General features: G+C 39.3%; 1 protein-coding gene across 4 annotated transcripts in view; it reads left to right on the forward strand.

Annotated features, from left to right (window-relative positions):
- The window catches only part of NEK11 (NIMA related kinase 11), a 101,814-nt gene extending 80,294 nt beyond the window's left edge, over window positions 1-21,520 (forward strand). For all 4 annotated transcript variants that reach the window (XM_032181968.1, XM_032181970.1, XM_032181971.1 and 1 more), the window contains 2 exons: window positions 3,466-3,562; window positions 20,539-21,520. In XM_032181968.1, coding sequence (XP_032037859.1) covers window positions 3,466-3,562; window positions 20,539-20,743 — 302 coding nt within the window. In that variant the 3' untranslated portion in view covers window positions 20,744-21,520. The remainder of the gene's footprint in view (window positions 1-3,465; window positions 3,563-20,538) is intronic.
- The last annotated feature ends 1,631 nt before the right edge of the window (window positions 21,521-23,151 follow it).

The following is a 23,151-nucleotide window of genomic DNA, read 5'->3' on the forward strand; positions in this document are numbered from 1 at the left end:
GTTGTATTAGGCTAAAGACTGGGAGAGTATTCATCTTTTAAGCACGTTTAGAAAGTGCCAGTACTTGGTTTTAAAACATCAATGTTATTGTTGTTTTATTTGATTTTGTTTAAAGAATTAAGAATGATAAATTGCATAAAAATGCAAATAGTTACTTGGCCACTTTTTGAAGAAGCATAGTTACATGTTCTGTGTTGATGTATGGGTAGGCAAACTGCTGAAAGCTGGGTGCAAAATATATTATTAATCAAGTAAATGCTTCTACGAAAATGCCTGTGATATAGAAGTTGGTGTGGGTTATGAATCATTCTAGAAAAAGTTTTGACATTTTTCATAGCAACAATGTGAAAAGCTCTTAGTGGTTTTCACCGAGAACTCATTTTTTATGACTAACCACAGCTTTGCAGCATCCTACAATCTGTAGTCCTTTCAGCTACTTCACAGTACCCAGAAGATCATATTTAATGGACAGAAAGATAGATATTAGTTTGTATTTAGAGAGGAAGGTTTGTTTGGCCAACTGCCAATGTGGAGAGTAGACAAAGTACGAATTATTTAGCCTGGAATCCCGGGGGGGGGGGGGGGGGGAGAAAAAAAAAAAAAAAAGAAAAAAAAGACAAAAAAACAAGAAGGATGTCTTTAATAATGAAATGTCAGAGGAGAGGGAGATAAAGTATTGTAGCAATAAATAGACTGAACCCACTAAGCAGAAAGAGTATGCTGAGCTCTTACCACAATGATATATCCTGTAATAATAGTAATATCAGAATTTAGGTGGGGTCTGTTATTAAATATACTCTGTCTTGAATGAATGCAAAAACTACATTTTGCTTAGACCATTGGTGCTCAGGGCAAAACTTTTTTTAATGCTTTTGAAGTCTGACAATGATATCAAAGCCCAAATCCTCACATCTGGACCCTAATTCTCTACCAACTCAATGAGGAGTGAGCCATCTGGTAAGTCATGAACATCGCTTTGCAGTACTTGAAGCTTCCTTGGGGCCACTCTGTGGATATCTGAATTCTTCAGTACTGCTAAAGTAGTTGAATGCTTAAAGACCACATGTTAAAATGTATGGATACACATGTGTGGTATTAGAGTAAATAGAGTGGTGTCTGAAGTTATTGGCTGGTCATAAGAACTGAGCTTGTCATTTTTTATCTTATCTATACCTCAGTTGTAATACCAGACAACTATTAGACATTAAGTAGTCAGAGAAGTTAAGAAAATATTTTAAAAAGTCAAACATTTTTTTCCATAGCTAGACAATGGAGTCAGGAATCCATTTCTTCTGTAGTCTCTCTCCATGCCAGCTTCCTATGTTCACTTGTAAAGCTCTAAATCCAGCAGATGCTCACTGTGAGGGATTCAGTTGGGTCCTTCAGGATGGAAAGTTTACTCTCAGTGTTCAAATTTCTATGGTCGGGATCTATAACCATGTAAGACATAGGAGCTTAACTCCTGGGAAGGTTATGGTTATGCATGCACGAGAAGCCTTCAGTACTCTATGGGGGTGTCTGCATTGCTCATAGAGGAAAAGTAGCTGCAAACTCCTTCTGGCTGTACATGATCAATGTTAATGAAATTCAAGCTAAAACCCAGTGGAGTCCAAGCTAAAAACCCCCTGCCAGGAGGGAAGAGTGTGTTCATGCTGACCAGGCATTGCATTAACTTGTTTGTGTGACTTTTGGCTTATTCATACCCTATGCAGAGCCCCGCTGTGTCTGCTCAGAGCTTGGAAGTGTAATCCTAATATCAAATAATCTGCAAGGAAAAAAAAAAAAAAAAAAAAAAAAAAAAGCTGCTTTGCTTGGTTTAGGAAGTGAAAGCTGAAAGCAGGTTCTTTATTTTTCCAAATACAAATAAATGAAAGGAATATGTTAAAGGGAAGGGAAGAACCAAGTCAAAAAAAAAAAAAAAGACTGACACAGGAGAAAAATGAGCACAAGCTGGCCAGTAAATAAATTTTGGTTTGAAGTTGGAGGAGGGGTTTTAGCCAGTAGGTCACAGTGAGGCTCTGAAATTGTCTTCCAATGGAGGCAGTAGGGGCAATAAATAAATAAATCACTAACTTGAACCTGAAGGTTGGTCAGGTTAGGCAGGGGCTTGTGTGATGTAATGGTGACATAAAATTGCAGGATATTTGATCTGACTGGATATTTGATCTAACTGGCTGGATAGCCGGGCCCAAAGAGTCATGGTGAATGGAGCCAAGTCCAGTTGGAGGCCAGTCACTAGTGGCGTCCCCCAGGGCTCGGTGCTGGGGCCGGTCCTCTTTAATATCTTCATCGATGATCTGGACGAGGGCATTGAGTGCACCCTCAGTAAGTTTGCAGATGACACCAAGCTAGGTGCGTGTGTCGATCTGCTTGAGGGTAGGAAGGCTCTGCAGGAGGATCTGGATAGGCTGCACCGATGGGCTGAGGTCAACTGCATGAAGTTCAACAAGGCCAAGTGCCGGGTCCTGCACCTGGGGCGCAATAACCCCAAGCAGAGCTACAGGCTGGGAGAGGAATGGTTGGAGAGCTGCCAGGCAGAGAAGGACCTGGGAGTGATGGTGGATAGTCGGCTGAATATGAGCCAGCAGTGTGCTCAGGTGGCCAAGAAGGCCAACGGCATCCTGGCTTGTATCAGGAACAGTGTGACCAGCAGGGCTAGGGAGGTGATCGTCCCCCTGTACTCAGCTCTGGTGAGGCCGCACCTCGAGTACTGTGTTCAGTTTTGGGCCCCTCGCTACAAGAAGGACATGGAGGTGCTTGAGCGGGTGCAGAGAAGGGCGACAAAGCTGGTGAGGGGCCTGGAGAACAAGTCCTACGAGGAGCCTAATATGACTATTAGGTCATTAAATGTTGCAACAACCCACAAGGCAAGTGAAGTGAACAGAAAGTAGGGGGAGAGAGGGGCATATGTATATTTCTCATATTCCTCATATGTATATATGTATGTCTGTATATATATATAAAGGATTTAAGGACTACCTTCATCTGAAAGGAAAAGTGATGTCGTAAGTCAATTTACTGTCTGATTGGTAAAATACTGTCATTTTACATTGTAAGCAAGCCAAAGCAGAGACTTGCCTGTTAGGAAGATGGTTCTTTCTCTTACAAATAAGGGAAAGAACAATGGAGAAAAATAAATATTGTCCTAGTCAACTTCATTTTGTTGAATATTTATCAGTGCCAGCACTTCCTTGGGTAACTGTCTCTTCCGTTGTAATGTAATTCTCTGTTTGCTACACAGCAGGAAAATTCACATTACAATTTTGTTGCCTTTGAGCTATAAATCTACACGTCCCTAAGAAAGGAGTTGTTTTTAATAGGCATTTAATAATCTAATTCATATTTAATTAATGTGGCACCTTGTGAGGAACAGGAATAGTGTTCCTCCTCCCAACTGCCCTTGACTCTGCAGTAGTGCTCAGGGGATGAAGGTGAATAAGGTTGTGTGTCTGCATTGATTTGTAGGCTCGGGAACTGTCACCAGAGTGGCTCCAGGGACTCCCCAGGGATTCAGAGCTCTCAACAGCACTATGGCTGAGACCAAACTGAAACGCATGAGGGAGTAAGTAACATATTTTTGTGTTACCAATGTCTAGGGAAAGAGGGGGGATTTGAAAAACAGCAGAACACACTAAATAAAAACATGTGTTGCCCCCCCCCCCAAAAAAAAAAAAAAAAAAAAAAAAACACAACAAAACAAATGTTCCTGCAACAACATGAAGTGGATGCTAAACTATTCTTTCCAAATCAGATGCATACTTGCCTCAACAGAGGATGAAGGTTGACTGTCACTTCTGATTATTTTCTTATAATCTGCACGAGTATGGTCATCCTTTCCGGTATGTCTTCACTGCTGTCTAGATCATTCTCAACTTCTCTTTCTTTATTAGCTCAACTCATGCCCATAAATCATAAATCAGTTGCTGATCTCCATGTTCCCATCATGTTTGCTCCTCCACCCACACTTCATTCTTGCATGGAAAGGCTAAGGTTTGTTTTTCATGATGATATGCTGTTTAAAACCAAATGTGATTGCTGCTGCCTTTGATTGTCAAATGAGACAAGGGAAGTTACATGTGCAGCTATCTTTGAAACTCTGTCTGATTGCTTTCATCATCATTAAAGCCCAAACTTTATTAATAAAGATTTCAGTGTCTCGGTAAAACAAAGATCCGTGCTTCCTTTCTATAATGTACTGGTTAATCTATCTTGAGCATCTTCCAGTAAATTGACAGTAATTTCTGGCCTTCCAAGATTTACTGCACTCTAATTTAGATACTTACCTGATAATCATAATGCTATGCATTATGTCTGAACTCAGGTTTTCTTTGCAGTGTTGCAACATTCAACTGATTTCAGATTGCAAGCTGTTTTAAAAAAAGGGCACTTCTCTGTGGTGTGGGTGGGCAGTGTCAGGTACGTGGTGCATGTTGTCAGAATACAAGTGAGTCCAAACAGTTAATGCTGGTGGTTATTTGAGTCAGTCCACTAAAGAAAATTAATGCAACTGTAACAGCATGGATGCCAATCACTGTGTAAAATACATCACAGTGCAAAATGCACCATGTATTGAAGAGAAATACCAATCAGATTTACTCCAGATTGAAGGTTTTCAGTTTTATGGTATTTCAAGAAGCAGCTGTTCTTAGTGTTTCACTTCATGGCTTAGTCTTTACTGTGAAACCAGTCAGCAGGCTTCACAGTCTGCCAGCCTGATTCTTTTCCATTCTCTTTTCATGGGAAGTACTTTTAAAATCCAAAAACCCACATCATGTTGCACCAGCTAGTTGCAAGGCGAGTTTGTTTAGTCAAACACCTGTCTTCCAACCTTCACCTTGTGTTTTCAGAGTTACAGGACAAACCATTTGAACTTCACGGTCATCATCTTTAGGGATCAGGTATGATTAAATTACTTTTATCAAAGTCTATTTTTCAGTGCTCTTTCTCAGTTTTCAAAGTTTGTTGGTTCTGAGAGGATCAGCATGTAGCAGCAGTTAAATAATGAAAAAATTGGGAGTTCTGTTGTATGATCCTTTGGAAATGACATGCCTCAGCATAATTTATAAAACAGTCATATGCTAATGAAAAGGCTGATTAACTTCAGTAATTCACATTTAATGCATTAGACCTCACAGTTTTGGAACACTTTCCTAGTCATTTAATTCCTGAACAGTCAGCTGGGTGTGTGGGCCACAATGCCCACCCAGCTGGCATCTTGAGAACATCTGGCAGACTGTATCTGTGAGCCATACCTGTGCACCATTTTAAAATTAAATTTATTAAGAGAAAAACTTGGGGGGTGGAGGAAGGGAGGAAGAGAGGGGCAAGGGGAGAAGGAAGAATGTTTTGGTTTTGCTTTTTTTTTTTTTTTTTTTTTTTTAAATAAGACTGCAGATCTCTTCTTGTGAACTATAATAGCTAGTTTAAATAACTCTATCAAAATATCTACTCAGGTTATTTTTCTTTCTTCTAGATGTAGTATGGCTGTGTGATACCTGAATATCTAGATATCTAAATATCTAAAGGTGAGCTAGCATGCTTGAAAGTTAGTGTTAAGGAACAAGTGAGTGAGCACAGGCACGTTACCCAGTACACCCATACACAAGGAGATCTTTACAAATTCTCACATGTGACCATACTGCATGTATAGCACAGTGGAGGATTTTTTAGCGGTAAGAAGGGAGTACATCTGAGTGCAGGATGATGCATGTAGCCTCAGCTGCTCTGTTCATTCCTCAGCAAACTTCACATGATGTGTTGTACTTCATCTGCACAGCAGAGCCACTTAGGCAAGGCTTAAATAATTTAGATTTGTGCTATTCAGTTTCACTCAGGAAACCATAGACTTATTTTGGGGTCTTGAGTTGACATCTTCTAGTGAAAGAGAGAATATGTTTTTTCTTTGTTGTTGTTTCATAGGAAATGAGTAGCTGGAGTTCTTGCAAGGAAATGGAGAAGAGCAGTGGAAACAATGTGGAAGTGCAGAAACAGAAATATAAAAGTTTGGGATTGGCACCAACAACAATAGATGGTGATGAGGGAAACTCTTCTTTATGTCATGAATTGCTCAGAAAGTAATCATTATACCTAAATATTACAAATAACATTAACAAGAAAAAAAACTCTTTCATTAGCTCTGATAAAATGGTAGATTCGTATAAAATGAACATAAGGTTTAACAGCAAATGGGCCTTTAACTATTTTTGACACGTGAATGATGTGGGCTTGCAAACAGCTGCAGAAGGACATTCTCCTGACAAGGTGTGATGTGCTCATTGCTTGAGTCATCGCAGTGTGTTGCACTGAATGTGTTCTTTGACAGTGCAGAGAATTGCTGGATTTCAGAGTGCCAATTTAGGTAGCTTCAAGTGTATTCTTGTGCAGGGCTTCATACATATATTCATGTGAGAAGGTATCAGGAAGTTGTGCTAAAAGCCTTTACAGGAGTATAGAAGGAAGCCACTAATGTTCTTGAATAAGGTAGGTAGGTGTCCTTCATCTCCTATTTTAAATAAAACAAGTTGCTCAGGGCTGAATCTATAGGCAGCCTGATAGTGTTTATGATACAGTCACCAGCTTCCTTCACTTAAGTCCCTGAATGTTTCCTCTAACATCTTTTTTCCAATCCCTATTGCACACCCTGTTCCAACATTTTGAATTGCTGTCCTCTCTGTAAAAGTTATGGTAAAATCACCTACTCTGGTTGACAATAATTTCTAGCTTGTTATAATTGGTATCAGTATTCATTATAAAGTTTATAGCAGCAGAAATTTAACTTTATCTTTCAAGTGTAGTTCATGCTCTCAGCAAAAATTTCTACCTCGGTGCTAACAATTTCAGTATTAGGATCTTCTACAGTGTTGATGAGAAATCTCAGTTTTTTGAACTAGTTCCTGCAAAGGTTATCCGAGCTTTTTCTTATTATGCTCCTTCACAGCTTTGCCTGCTAATGGTGGGAAGTCAGCCAAGTAGATAAATCAGAGTTCTGTGACTCATATCCCTCATATTGGGTTTTTAGGCTTAGGAATCTTGTTAGATGCAGGAAACAGGAGGAGTATTTTCTGTCCCGGCCACCATCTCATTTTCACGGTGGTTCCTATTCCTGACAGTATTGCATGCTGCAGTCTAATAAGCTATACTCTCACATGCTATGTAGAGCCATATTGTCTTCACCACAGAGATAAATGAGGAAAAATTAGTGGCAGTTCCAGTGATGCTCCTCTACAGAGAATTTCCAACAATGCAACTCAGAAGAGAGCCACGCTGTTCTTCAGAAACAACTCCTGTAGCCAAGCATTTGTTTCCATCATATAAAATTGTTATACCACCTATTCCTTTTTTCATTTTCTATTTTTTTTTTCATTGAGGTTCATAAAGCTTGGAAAAGCCTTCTTTGCAAGATATCAGGAGCTTTGTTAGTACTAATTGCCTGAAAGATTGGCTTTGTCCCTAGGGAAAACCTAGAGGAGTTGTAGCAAATGCTGCTTGCATTCTGCCAGTGTCTGAAAAGCTTGGTGGACAAAACCAAGTGCTTTCTTCAGTTATAAACTAACAGCACTGATAGCTGTTGTAGCTTATAAGAGGCTAAAGAGGTCAAAATCCGCATAAAAAGAGACAGACCCAGCATGTTTAGATGTGGAACTGAAAATACTTTTCTGCTTCTTTTCATCTTGCTGTGTCTTACTTCTTTCCAAGTATGTGACCATCTCAGATGGCTCTTCACAGCTCCGTGGAAAGTCTTACGATGCATGCTTGAGATCTGACTGCAGGGTTTCATGACCTAAAATGGAAAAGAGATGGTGAGAAATTAGACAGGCGTGTGCTGAAATTTGTGGAAAAGAAAAAGCCTTATTCAAGTTTTGGTACAGTGATTATATTCACAGTTTCACCTCCCTTTATTAAGTAGCATTTGTTTCCCAAGTGTCCAGTGAGTAGAGGCTTCCCTTTGAAGCCTTCTCATCACTGTAGTAAAAATTCATTTCTTGAGCTTTATAAAATGAGAATTTGTGTTTTACAGAGTAAGTCTGTTTGTTTGTTTTTTTTTTCATAATTGAATATCTATAGAATAAAATTTATGTCTTGTCCTCTCTGTCCTGAAAATATGAAAAGAAATAAAAATGTAGAAAATGCAGGAAAAAAAATGTTAGTACAGCATACTTTGTGCTCCTTTGTGGAGGTATCCATGAATACATACAATGAGTCATTTTAATAGCAGTGAACTTTAATATGCAATTTAGAATTCAATAAAATGCATGCCAGTAAAAGGAAAAGTCTTTTATGCCCCAATTTTTAAGTAAATTAAAATCCTTTAGCACAGCAGTAAGCACCTCTTAGTCAGTCCCTGAAGTCTTATACACAGCTGCATACCATGATCAGGCAAAAGGCTTCATCATCACCCGCTGAGTGTAAGTAAAGTTGTCTTTCAGAAGTCATAGACGAAAGGCATTTAGTGATATTTTTATTCTATTCCTGTGAATGCTTATAACACTATTGGCTTAGGCTCATGAGCTGTATGCATATATCCTTCTTTTGCTTGTGACATTGGCATCAAATGTATCATTCATCTTAAAAATTCAGAAAGAAAGGTCATCCTGAAGTGATTGAATAGGCAGTGGATATTCTGTAAGATAAGTAGTCCTAAAACGCCTAAAGCATAGAAGACTTTGTATATGTTTATTTCCACATATTTTTGAAGTATTGCTGTAAAGAAACTATTAGATTTAGTGTTTTATTAAATGTTGGGTGGCCCTTCATCAGGACCAACTCTTAGCCTACTGAAACTGTTTTAGTTATTGACATCACTGAAGATACCTTTAGGTGAAGCAAAATGCAGTAAATATAGAAAAGTTATTTGGGGTTTTAGACCAAAATTAAAAAATCACAGAGACCTTGATTGCTATTGACTGTCATGTTGAAGGAATCATGATGTAAATATGCATGAGGACTAAGATGTTTTCCTGCAGGCAAGAGACAAATTTGGTATTGTCATTGGCTGAGCTATGACTGATTTTTGCAGCCAGGTAGAGGATATTATTCTGGAGGATATTGATCCATGTTTTTGAGCATGAGATTTCCTCTTATACACACTTCAGCTACTCTGTTCAACACTCCATTTTCTGGTAGTAATTTCTGTGTGGTGATCCCAAGACAGCTTACAGCATAATAGTAGCTTTTTGCTTTCTGTGGGCTAAGACAACATATTAGTATCATATTCATCGTCCTTGCCACAGATTTTCTCACACTTCGTTTTCAAAGACCAGTCTCCATCTCTTAAGCATTTAGGGCATGATAGGGTCCTAATCTCCAGGACTCCTCTGGGATACTCTCCTGGTTCTTATTCAGTCTGCATGCTCATAGCATTTTGTCCTCACATCTAGACCAATGTGATGCCTGGTATCCAGTTGCATCAAATCACATCTTCAAGATTAGAGTGGTAGGTCTGGAGAGAAGTGAAATTTTGTAAATCTTGGAAAACCCATCATGTTCATTTAGACCTTGCCTAGCTTCCATACAGGAAATAAATAAAAATATTTGATTAGATCCAATTTTCTCTAGAAATAGTTCATTACTAGTGGCTTCTCCTTTTCTAATACACACAGAATCACACAGAGAGCAATGGCAAAATAATTAGCAAGCCTCAGATTTCACACCTGCAGGTTGAATGTGTGTTTCTGTGCTGTAATGGGACAGAAATTCTGCACTGTAATGAGACATAAGTTCTGTACTGTTAATTTGGAAATGATATTGTCTTTAAAACAGTCAAGAGCACTCATCCCACATGCAGAATATTATAATTGTTTGCCTTCAATTTTAGTGGCTGTTCAGGTTTAGGACCTCTTATTATTCTCAAGAACGTTTCATCCTAGCGGTATCTGTTGGAAGGAAAAGATGGAAAGTTGTGCTAGTTCTCCAGTGCATCTGAGCTAAGTGAAAATTGCAAGTGATCCATAATTTGTTAGATGGGGATGTACTGATTATATAGATTGTAATGTGCAGCCCTGCCAGCTATGAGCAATGTAGGAACTGAACAGATGCTACTGACAAGTATTTGGCAAGAACAGTGTGTTTTTACCATTATTTTTGTTTGCTTTTGGAGATACTGTGTATGTATCTCTCCAGCCTGATGATTTTGGAAAGCGGGATTACATTTTGAAGTTGCAGGTCACTAATGTAAATGGTCTTGGAATTTTTACCCAGTCTGTAGAATAGGATGTGTGTTGGCTTCTCTGAAGTTGTCTCCAGTACAAAACCTTCAGCCATGTAGTGTACATTAAATCAATACTAGGTTATTTAGAATTATAGAATCACAGAATATCCCAGCTTTGAAGGGACTCACCAGGATCATCAAGTCCAAATCCTGGGGCCACACAGGACCACCCAAAAATCAGACCATATATCTGAGAGTGTTGTCCAAATGCTTCTTGAACTCCAGCAGACTCGGTACCATGACCACTTCCCTGGGAAGCCTGTTCCAGGGCCCAATCACCTTTTGGGTTAAGAGCCTTTTCCTAACATCCAGCCTGTCACCAGAGAGAAGAGCTCAGTGCCTTCTCCTCCACTCCACTCATGAGCTGCAGGCCACCATGAGGCCACCACTCATTCTTGTCTTCTCTGGGCTGAACAAACTAAGTGACTTTAGCCACTCCTCACACATCTTCCCCTCTAGACCCTTCACCATTTTGTAGCCCTATTTGCTATATGTCATAAAACTGGCCACAAATGTTATGTTTAGTTGCTCTTGTTGTCCTAGTAAAGGTGCCAAAGATTGAAGTCCCAGTTTAGCAAAGTAATTCAGCATATAAATACTATTAAACACAGGTAGTCCTTTGTCTTCAGAAAGACAACAGATGCTTAAAGTTATGCAAATATTCAACTGCCTGGCTTAATCAGGCATTGAACAGAGTAGCCACAAAGGAGGATATTCACAGTGCCCAGTTTTAAAAACCTTTCCGGGGAGCCTGCAAACTTCTCTGGGCTCTCTGTGTGGAAAGACACAGGATAGTTCAAGACATATGTTGTAAGCTCCTATTCTGAATTTCCTTGGAAGATAAATTTCATTTCTGTCATGCTGGTGCCTATGGTGGTAGCCAACTAAGGTAAGTGTATAAAGTTAGGGCGGGTGACCATTCACTGTGCTTTTGCTGGTACTTTCACTTCTTGAAAGCCATAGATTATTCTTTCATAGATTATTCTTATTCCTTCCCATCCTGCAACTGGGGATGGGAAGAACATGCCAGCTGCCAATGCCATCTCTTTAGCTGTTCTTAGCAGCTTTGCATTTGCTGTGATTCACTTTGAATACATAAAGAGAATGAACTTGGTAGTGGATCTATTAGCTGATATACAAAAGGGTACAATTAAACTGTAATGTATTGTATTGGGATGCTCATCCTGGTGCTCTGTTTGCCCAATATTAAGCCTCAGGCCCAACCCTTGAAATTAAGTATAAGATTTTGTGAATTTACTTGGATACAGACTTTTTTTTTTACTTGGAACCAGACTTTTTCAGCTTCTTTACTGAGCTGCATTTCATAGATCCATAAGCCTTTCTGTTATCCTAAATTTCTAAGGATTTTTTTTTTTTTTAAGTGGAGAGTAATGTCATAATTGCTTTAGCAGTAGAGAGTTTTCATCCAGTCTGAAAATTGTATTCAAGTTATAAAACACATAATTATAAGTATAGACTCATTCATTTTAAAATGTCAAGTATCCCCAAACACTCAAAACATTACAATTATACTAATACATCTTTTTGTTTTGCACAAAAAGCATGATTTCCCTAGTTCCTCATGCTTTGCATTTTTAATACATGGATTGAGCTGTTCTGTTTTCTAGTGCCTTGATTTCGTCAATAGTTTCCAAATGTGAGAATGAGCTCACGTGACATTAATTATGTAGTCTGTTTTCAATATAGAAACACTTGCAGAATCTTGGCAGTGTTTGCTAGATGCAGCACAGTGACCTTGGAAGGTTCACAGAGGAAGTAATACAGGTAGTGAATACAGGTAGTGAATACACAAAGGGCTTTCAGCAAACCTTTGCTAGGACTGCTGATGTTTACTGTTTCCTGTATTGTTTTTGTCCTCATCTGCTTGCAACTGCAGTAGTGTAATTATTTGGAAGAAAAATCAGTCCATTTCCTTCTTTCCTTAACCATTTTTTTCCTCAGTCATCATACAGTAATTTCTTTCTTACACATCTGTGAGTCGTTAAGGTATAAATCTCATATTCCCATGTTGAAGGAGGTGAGCAATGCAGAACTGGTATAACAAAAAATAGCTCACAGGGTAAAATAGCAGAGAGCGGGGCAATGTGCAAACAATCCCGTGTGAAAGAGAGGTTAGCAGACCCAAAACACCACATTTCTCATGGCTCCAAAGGAAGCAACCGCCACTTCTGAGGGTAAAGCAGCCACAGGGGTGGCTTTTTCACAGATCCGTCTTCTTCAGTAAAGCTCCCTGCTGAGTGGCTTGTTTTCCTGAGCTGTGGGCCTTCAGGGAGTAGAGATACCAAACCATTTGCAGTGTAATCATTAACCAGACACAGACAAAAGTTGTGACAAAAATAGAGGATACTGAGGCAACACCTAACCTAGCTCTTAGTTGTAAGGTAACACTTGTATCTACATTAACTTTTTTTTTCTGCAGAAGTATGATTTTGATCCTGAAGAGAAGAGGTAGTTACTCTGGTTCGGTAATGTTTCAGAGCAAGTTTGGGTTTTGTCTCTGTGAGTCTTCTAGGTGAAACAACTTATTTAGATACTACATTATGCTTCCTGTGTTTCTGTAAGTGTTAATAGAAATCTTCATTAGTCTTTTACAAGACATATTTCCAGGCAGTTAGATGCAGTAATATTTGATTTTCCAAGAGATTTGAGATAGAGAAATAACCAGGGTGCTGTTTTGAAAAGTGTTTAGGTGCCATATATTTATTATTTGTGAGGGGAAAAAAAGGGACTAAACCTCTATCTGCCTCTTTAAATATCTCAATAGCTTTACAGAGCTTGTCTTGTCCTGATAGAGATCTAGAGGAAGTTGAATACATAAACCTTCCTAGGCCTTTCTGAAAATTGTAGGTCTATTGTCCATTATTGTAAATTCTTCTTTTTTCTCTCTAGTATGAAGTACTCATTGACTTGTGTGGTTCTGCCAGAGACTCTGGATGTTGTGATGCTGGTGAAAAACAGGATATCGTTTAAGATAATTTTGTATATTTACCCACTGAGAACAGGATTGGCACGGAAAATGGGAAATGCTGAAACAGTTTGAATAGGCTCACAGAGTACTTCTTTATTTATCATGAAATTTACTTTTTTTCTGCTTCTTGTTTCACTGAAAAATCAAAGCCTTTTTTCAGAGAAATGTAAGACACCATGTGTTGTTGTATGTTGTTTTGTTGCTGTTGTTGTTTTTTCCTGTGGGAAATTGGTTAGGCACACAGCTCCAGAGGGAGAGAAATACTCTGCTGAAATTCCTCCTATCTCCCACCGAGTCATGAAGTCTATTTTAGATCAGTGAGGATTTGGCTTATAATTTCCACCAGTTTGTCCCAGAATAAAGGTTTTATCCCTAAGTGATTGGCCTATGATAGTATTCCACTTTTTCAGTCATTCACATTCAATGAAGATTTAAATGCTCAGTGTAAATTAATTAATGGGGTAAGTTTCTTGTGGGTTTTGGCTTAGGTATTGTGCATGAAGTACAAAGCAAAAAGCAATTTCCCCTTCTCATAAACTTTATTCTGATTTCAGTAGTTAGTATTCAACTAACAGCTCTAAATTCTAATTCACAGTTCTTCCAAGAGCTGGTGTCAACTTCAATTACTATTTTACAAATTCATTTATCTCAGAAAATGAAATGCATGGAGAATATTATTGTTGATATTTCTTCAGCTGTGTCTACAGCTTTAAATAATAAGATTCTTCTTATCTCATGGGAAAACATGTCCTAAATATGCTTTAGATTTTGCAAGTCTTTGAAGTAGGACATCAGAGAGTTTTGTTTGCAATCAAATTAAGATGCTTTAATTCAGGAATTATGAAGTAATTAAGGATGAATTATGAAAATTATCGTTGTGTCTTCAAGTGAAGAAATTTTCATTCAGCAGTAATACGATGAAAGTCAAAGTCCATTGAGGCTTGAAGGTGGAAGGTAGGGGCTAATCTTAATAATTCAGATTTTATTTTACTACCTTTTTATATAATAATTCTGACCTTTTTTATTGTTATTATTCTAATACGCACTTTTCTTAGACTTTGCTATATATGTCACATTCCCAAGACCAAACATCTGTCAGCTAGAACTAGAAAGTGCCCTACCTTTAGAAGTAAATTCCTACAAAATAAATCATGGAGCTTATAGTGCACCTCTCTTTGCAGGTCTCCAGGGGTCTTTTCAGAGCAACCAACAAGCTTTGCTGCAAATGAAGTTTTGAGCCCAGGGCAGCTTCTTTCAAGTTCCAGAAAGGTTGTAGCGATTCAGTCAGTAATGTCAATATCCTGAATGAAAGGAAGGTAACTTGAGAGAACAAGGACCTTTTGTGTTGTAATTGAGTTAAACCTATTTACTGAACCATGAGATGCTGTAGCAGGTACTCTTAAGATTTTCTAGTACAGTTAGAAAACAGTATTTTGTATGAGATCAAAGATATGTAATTTCCTGATTGTTTTTCAGAAAGTTATTTCAGGAGATAAATATAACAATCATTTTCACCAAGGTTCATGTTGCTAATGTTTAGCTGCAAAGTGGCAAGATTGCATTGTTGTAAATAGAAATATAAGGTTGATAAATGAATGTTTAGAAAGCATGTTCAGGGACAAATCAGAATTGGATGTATTGATGGGAATCCTAAATAACACTGCTGGACTCCATGAGAGTACATTTGACTTAGGGAGAGTTTAGTGAAGTCTGCTGAAATTATTATTTCAAAGATCTCTGCACAGGCTTTTATGCCCCATGATCCCTAATCACAATAGATTTGCCTCCTACTTTACAATATGCTTGTCAGTATAGGATGCAAACAACATGTGTGAAAGGATAAATAAATGCCCACTTGGACAGATGCTCCTTGTCCAGAAAGCTTATTTTTTTAAGGTTGATATTGAGGTAGCTGTGAGGATTTATAAACAAATAATTTTACTGTGATTGACTTAGGAGCTGCATGTTAGATGTCTGCTATGGCAGGGATGATGTGTTATCGCTGATGTCTGGTCCAGGGGGACTTCCATGGTATCACTGTGGTGTGCTCAGTTGTGTCTCGTGCAGAATGTGGTGGCTCAGCAACTGCCGAGCCTCCATGCTCCCAGGAATAACCCACACCACCACTCCCTGAAGCACCGGTGAAAATGCTCTGTGAAGAGTGCTCCTTCCCTCTGGGGATGGAGGAGGGAGAGCAGAATGGTTTTAAATGATAGTTGCTATCATGCTGAATGACATTCTCAAGTGAGAAGCTGAAAACCCCCTTAGCTGCTGATTTGTGTCATAGTTATCCTTTAAGGCAGGCAATGACAAGCTGTTGAGAGATATTAACCCAGCTGCTAACGCGCATGGAAGAGTGCAAACTCAAGCATTAATCTTGTTTTGTGGCTTTTGTTGGTGCTGCATAAAGGTAGGTGTATTGTAATTGATCTCTAGACCAGAAAAGAAACATTAATACATAGCTAGTAGCAGTAGAGTCAAAATAAAGGCCCGCGGGATAATAGAAAATTCTTTGTTCACCCAGGGAAAGATTTACAACTTCATCAGCCAGTTGAGAACACAACATTATTATATTGTCAAATTTTAGTAATTTTGCACTGATGTGTAGGAAATCACCAGATATCCTGATAAATTCGTTTGAGCCCAGATCTACTAAATGACTTGGCACATTTTTAGGCACAGTTAGACACCCTGAGTATAAAATTGCAGTTCTGAAGGCTCCTATTTAGCTCCCCTCTAACACTGGCAGTGAGTCAAAGCACTAAGTACCTATGATTTAGCTGATATTGATACTGCTTCTCACATGCTCCGAAGCACCTTATCCTTGATAGAACCAACTGCTAATCTCATGCCAAAACCATATCATTAGCCACAAATCAGATATCTGTCTGCCTCTGTGGCCTTTGAGGCTTGTTCTAGTTAATTTTCTCTAGATTTTGTGCTGAACAGAAGCTGACAGCATGAGGCTTTTTATTCCAAAGCACAGCTTCCAAGGATGACAGTGTGGAGTCTGGCAATATCTGCTATCCAGCCAATAGGCAGGTGGTCAGAGCGTGCCTCCAGGCTATGGAAGTCCCCAGCCTTGTTCCACCTCTGCCTGGAGCATTGGGGCTGCCCTCTGCAGCCAGGAGGAGTGGGGGAAGTTGGGCTCACTGTTGAATTTCTTGCCATTTGCAGCGAGAAGGTAGGCACACAGGGCACTCACACATGGTAACCTGGATTTCAGTCCCAAAGATTGAAAGACTCCAAGGAGTGCTGGCAGTGTTTTATCCAGGGACTGTTTCACGCAGATAACAACATTTGCACACACCTCCAGTGTTGGTTGTCCTTGGTCCTCAATCTATCTACACTTATCCTTCCTCATTCTTTTCTGGCACAATACATCTACTTTTATACAATTCAAAATGAGGGTGAAGGAGAGTCCTTCTTTCCCCAGTGCCCCTGGTGATTAGCTCTGGGAGTTGTAGTTTTAAATCTCTTTTTACCCCTAGGTTTTTAGGACTCTGGCTGAAAGCTCTAACCTGGGATAAAGAACAAGTGAGTACCTATGTGGTCATGTTGAACTGCTGCAAGTCCTGTAGGGGAAGAGGTGCTTCCAAACTTTACTAAAGCCAGACAGACATCAGATTTGAGATTTCCCTTTCCTCAGTTGTGGTGGGCTGATATTTTGCATGGATGCCTTTCTGCGGTGTCTGCATTGTACAGGGAGCTTAGGGTTCAGCCACAGAGCTGTGAATGCTATTGCATGAAGGAGGTGCCTAAAAGTTAGGAACTGCAGGGCTCAAATGCCAGCAAAGAATCCCTTGGTATATGTATGTCTTTGTAACTCGGTGAAGCAACACAGAAGTTGCTCATGAGCTCGTTTGCACGAGGAGGATCTGAGATACCTCATTTAAGCACATTACTGTTTATCATCCTGGACTAGCTCCTTGGATGGTAGAAGCTGACATAACTGCTTTGATTTCAGCATAGTGAAAAGCAATTTAGGACAGCGTAGGGTGGGATTCTGGCCAACAAAACTTGTCTGAGTAATGCAACCTCAGATGTCGAGTATCCCCTTAGCTTGTGTATCTGCACTGAGAAAGGGATCATGGCTCATTTCTGGGAGAAAATAGTGAGTTTGTAGGTGTGTGAGCTATAACGAGAGTAAATACCAGATAATCAGAAAACGTGGGAATGTAAGTGGGATCTCTGTACTGGTTCTCACAGTGCATTCCAAAGTGAGGCTGTTAGTTATTTCAGAGCTGTAAATACAGGTGTTCCACACCTCCTGTGAAATAGGAACTATGAACAGAAGGATAGTGAAAAATCCATAATTATGCCTCTGTAGGTCTTATCATGAATGGGAAAATAACCACTAGCACAGAATCGGAGCGGTAATGGGCAATCCTTGCTTTCTAGGAAGTCACTTACCCCTTCATCCCCCATTGGTATACTAAAAGATTCAGTCAGTAATGTCTCTTTAAAATTTACTGTCTTAGCTGCTGCTTTTCTGTCCCCATCACAGAAAATGTATTATGTGGTAGCAGACTCACATTAATGCAGCTTTCAAGCCCAAATAGAGTCTGATGTGTTCTTTTGTAATAGGAGGTTATAATTTTTGTTACCTACCCCTTAATTTTCAACCTATGAATACTTTTTCCCTAATTTTATTGTACCAGCAATTATACAGATTAGCTGATTTGCATGTTCTGCCAAACTAAACTGAAAAGATTCCCATCTTCAGGTCACATTTATTAAGCAAACACATACCTCGGGAGTATTTCTTTGGTTAACTTTTCATTTTTAAATAGAAAGGACTGACAAAAAATATATTTGTTTAGGAGGGATGGAGGGGGGTCAGTAAAGGCACAAATGAAGCAGTAGTTGTTTCAAGGTAGCTTCTCAGGTATTGATTTTTAACCATTGAAGAGAAATATAATATTTATGTTCAGGTTTGGTGAAGAAGTGTACATTATTTGACAAACAAATCCCTATTTAGACTTCTGTACTAAGCTAATCCTTAGGTTGCCAGATTCTGGCAATTGATCACTTTCAGCAGTTTGTGTTTTCCCCTAGAAGGCAGTATTTGAAGAAAAAAATAATAATAATAAAATCTGTTTCTAGTTATGGGAAGCAGGACTGAGTCACCTTTGGACTTGCAGAGAACCCAGCCTGGCCCCATGGCTTCTCACACTGAGTCTCAGCTGCCTCTGCTGCCAGTTCCCGACCTGTCAGGAGTCAGCAGGACGTATATGTAGTGTATGGACAAAAGGTGAACCACGGCTGCGTATGACCAAGCTGCAAAACAGTGACAGTGTGTGGGATGTGAGGAGAAGTGCTTCCTCCTTGTGCGATCAGAGCAGTCGTCAAGGCTCTCTTTCAGGCAAGAAAATGTATTGGGTATATTGTCCATTTTTATCAGCTGCAGGCCCTACTGTTCTTAATGTTAGGATTTTTCAGGAACCTTGCTAATCCCTTATAAATACTAGGTAGCTTGCTGCTGTGATGATAAATGTGACAGTTCCCATCCTGGGACAACTCTGGGGTCCATCCTCCCAGTTCACCATAGTCTAAATTTATAGAAAACAGCACGTAACAGAAAGTCAGTGAAAGGGGAACAAAAGCACAGATACTCAGGCTGAAATGTTATAAAACTATACAGCGAATTTCCTAGTACTTCCTTTTTGTCTAAAAGAATTTCCACGAAGCAAAGTTCTAAGGCATCAAATGCTTTCACATGCTAGACACACAGTATGTTTAATCCTTGAAAAATACACTACAGCATTAGAATCACAGATATCGTCAGTTGTTTGGTTTTTTATTTTTTTGTAGGTAAGAGTCATTTTTCGGAGAAACATTGTTAGCTACGCTAAGAAGCTTTATTGAAGAGGTCTCCGTGCCACAATAGATTTCCTGAAAAAGAAATGATTGCACCACCCAAATGCTCTTGAAACTCTAGCAAAATGCTGGTGGGAGGAAAGGCTGCCTACCAGGAGTTTGCCTAACCAAAACAAGATGTTTTTCAATACAAATTGCTGATGTCTACGTAAGGAGATCCCAGTTAGCCCAACTCACTTCCTGACTAAGTGAAGGGCATCATTACCTCTGGAACATGCAAGTTCGACACTAAAAGAAAAACAAATCTCAGCTGCCCTAACACAAAAAATCAGTAAAAGAAAAAATCAGGGATGAGGCTGCACAGCCAGCCATGCCGTTTGTGTGTCAGCATTACACTGCATTGCGGTGCCATTGCATCCAGTAATTGGCTCACACCCTTGAATTTCTTGGATAAATCACACTCAAGGAGCTGTTTTTGAAATCCCTTCACCCCAAAATTCTCTCATCCGCTATATTCTATAAATTCTTCCAGATAAGCACTATCAGGTCTGCATAGCACTGCACAGCACGTTTGCCAGGAAACCCTCTTGCTTGATGCCATTCAGGATCCCAGTCCTGCCGTGGACATTGTATAGATTGGCACCATTGAGATCCAGCAGGAAACTGGAGGAAAACTGGCTTGGTGTGCTTGTGACAAAGCCAGTTTGTTTAAACAGGGAAGTGAACGCAGTTGCTGTGGCAGACATATGTGAAGAGACTTTCTGATATGCTGAAGGAAAATTACTCCAATATTTTCATCAAAATATTATGAACCCAGCACTGATTGGAATGTTTTACATTAGTCAGGGCTTCTGACATACGAATTTAAAGATGTTTGCCTTTAGAAAAACAAGTTCTGTTCATTGTCTTGCAGTTCTCAGTTGAATCTTTATAAATCAACATTAAGTTCCTGTGAGTGTACTCTTTGTCACTGAATTACAGACCTGTCTACTGATAAAAGGATAGTGCTGTAGGAAAAGACAGAAATGTCAGTAAGCTCATGCTGATCTGGTACAACAGGTTCCTTGTTATTAGATAGAAGCTAAAATAAAGCAATGAATTCTGAAATGTGTTTGTTCTCATGAAAGTCTGCTGGTTTATGGCTGTATAAGGTTGCTTCTCTTGTTTTTGACGAAATACAGAGGCAATAATATATGGACGTGTACTGGACTTGCTGTGGTTAAAGCAGTATGTCAGATTTGGTGTGAGAATGGTTTTGTTTTTTAGCAGCGATGATGTCTGCATGTCCCAGGACTTACTATGTCCAGGTTTTTACTCCTGGGCTATTTGTATAACACAGCCATAGAGAAATTGCACAGGAAATTTATATTTCTTGTACTGTCACACAAATAAGGTGTATTCTTTAATGATTTTAATCAAAAGTAGCCACAACATAGAAAAAAAAAAAGTTCTAGCAATTGCTTGTATTAATATGTAATGTGAGATAACTTTGACTTGACCTTTTTGTAATATGTATTCTTAGATCTGCCATCCAGAAGCTGGGAGCAGAGGTGTTTGAGAAAGTGTACACCTATCTGAAGCAAGCAAGACAGCAGAAGGCCAGTGAGGAGGAAATCAGGAGATACCTGGAGAAAATGGTTTCCAGAGCAAGTGATTGCTTTGAGGTGGATCAGCTTCTCTACTTTGAGGAACAGCTACAGGATTCAGAAGCACATCTTCAGCTGTAAAATGTTTGACAGTAACAGTGTGGGAAGCAGAAAGGAGGACTGAAAGTGGTGAGCTGCCTTCTTCAGGCCAGCAAGCAAATCCTAGAGGTATTTGGAGGAAACTACTGAGGTAACTCAGTACACAAACAGGTGGGCAAACTCATGGAGAGTCCAGTCTGTACAGTGAGAAGTGGGTAAATATGGTATCATTTGCAGGGGCAGGAATTAAAACAGTTTGTGGCAGTGGAGTGGGGGATTCACAGTTATCAACATCCCCTTTTCACCACTAAGAGCATTAAGAAAGCTATTCTCCTGGGCACTGGGCAGGCTTAATCCTGCACTCAGTCACTGGTGAAGCTGTCTGGGATGGAAATGGTGCAGGATTAGACTCCAGCTGCTGTTGATTCCTGTGCTAACTGGTCGTCATGGCATTTAAGCACGTCTTTTTTGTGCTTTGTCAGACTTACCCTTGAACACACGTATCTATGCATTGGGCTACTCAGCCAGAAATTGTCTTGTTATCATTCATTGTTCAAAAGACTGCATTTAATCCATGTGCCTTCCAATGAAACTGTACAGATACAAGCATACATGTATAATTGTTTACATATATGCATAGAGACAGAAAGATATTTGGCCACATCATCATATATTTTTATGTGTATAGAGATAGAGACATGAGGTCTGAGCTGTAGATGATTGTGGTAGGTAAGAATCCTTATTGTGGCTTTTGAGAGTTTTAAATCAAATTCACTGTACACACATGGAACAATAAACTAGTTTTTTGGGTTTTTTTTTGGCTTGCACGTGGATATTGCTTTCTTTTTTTCATAGCATTTATATTCCCTTCTTCATATGCATCATACTTTTGCTGATTTCAAGTATATACATGTATCATGCTCTGATAATATACCTGATTATTTCCTTCTCCCTGTTCCTTCTTTATTCTGCATTCTGAGCTCCTTCATCCATGTAAAACAGTAACAAAAAATTAATTGGTATGATGTATGGAAGAATCTCAAGTGAATTGTGCACCAAGTTTATTTCAGGCATCTAGCCATTACCTATGATTTCTGCTTTTGTGCCACAACTCTTCAAGTACTCAGGGACTGAATCAAATAAATGAATGCAAATTCGTAATGTAAATATCAAAAAATGTTGCTGCTTGACTTGGACTACAACTAAGGATAGTGGGATTGGTAGTAAATTAAGCAGTACTACTGATCCATCTTTTTGACATGCTTTAAGAGACTCAAAGGGAAAGGTAAGTAGTCACCCTAATCTACCTCAGCAGCAATACAAGCAGCAGAATCAAAGGACATGCCCGGCTTAGGAAGATGTGGCGCTACACTTCCAACCAAAGTTACAGAAGATCCTGACACATCTGACTTCGGCTTCTGTTGGGAGTACATGGTGTAACAAACTGGAGGCTGAAATCCAACATGATGTTCACTGAGGTAGGGAGACTTATTTTAATTCCGTGTGGTGGTTCAGATCCCATAGGAGAGGCAGCCTGAAGCATAGATTCTCAGTCAGGCTTCAGTTTTCATCCTTCTTAGTGTTGTGTCTGTGTACTTGGTTCCATGTTTTTTACACACAATGTCATTTAAGGACACTTAAAAAAAAAGAAGACGAGTGTTTGGATGTTCAAAAAGCAAAAAGTAAGTGGCATATGGTGGGAATAATCTCAGCCAGATACAGCCTTGACTACTTCATTTACCTCTGGCTATGATTCAGACTGATTTATCAAAAAAAAAATATTCAAAAAACAAACTCTGTAAGCAAGCAGTTGCTTTTTATTAATGAGCAATACCTCATCAGACTTTTTCCTGGAGCATGCAAGAAAAAAGAACTGCACAGGAATGGGTCGAGCTCTCTAGAGCAGTCAGGTACCAGGGAAATCATTAAAGGGCAACCTTTAAAGCCTGGAAAGCATGGGTTAGCCATGCAGATTGCCCTCAGGGAAGTGGTTGCTCTCTGATGAGCAGTACATTTGCTTGGTGCACGCAAGGAAGGAATCATAGCATCTTTTACGGTTACTCAGTTGCTTTATTCTCCCTGCAGGATATGACCTTCAAATGATGTGAGGATCTGGAGGTTACTGCTTTACTAGTTATATGCTTCAAACTGTGTTTAGGTTTTGGTGTTGTTTTTGTTTGTTTGTTTTTCTCCTGTCAATCATATGACAATTATGTGACATGATATGCATGTTAAACTCAGCAGGAGGCTTTTTTTCTTTGAGCTGTAGTAAGAGCATAGTGATAAATCCCATGAGTTTGACAGAGATTCTTGCATCCCTGTTTAAATTGAGGGTCACTTTCCAAAAGCACTAGGTGGCATTATATGCCTTTGTCTCTAATCCAGGGCTTGCTCACAGATCAAAGCTATCTCAATTCAAGGACATATCATAGTTTGGGCTATGTTTTATT

The sequence above is a fragment of the Aythya fuligula genome, chromosome 2 (genome assembly GCF_009819795.1).
Source record: "Aythya fuligula isolate bAytFul2 chromosome 2, bAytFul2.pri, whole genome shotgun sequence".
Classification (NCBI taxonomy): domain Eukaryota; kingdom Metazoa; phylum Chordata; class Aves; order Anseriformes; family Anatidae; genus Aythya; species Aythya fuligula.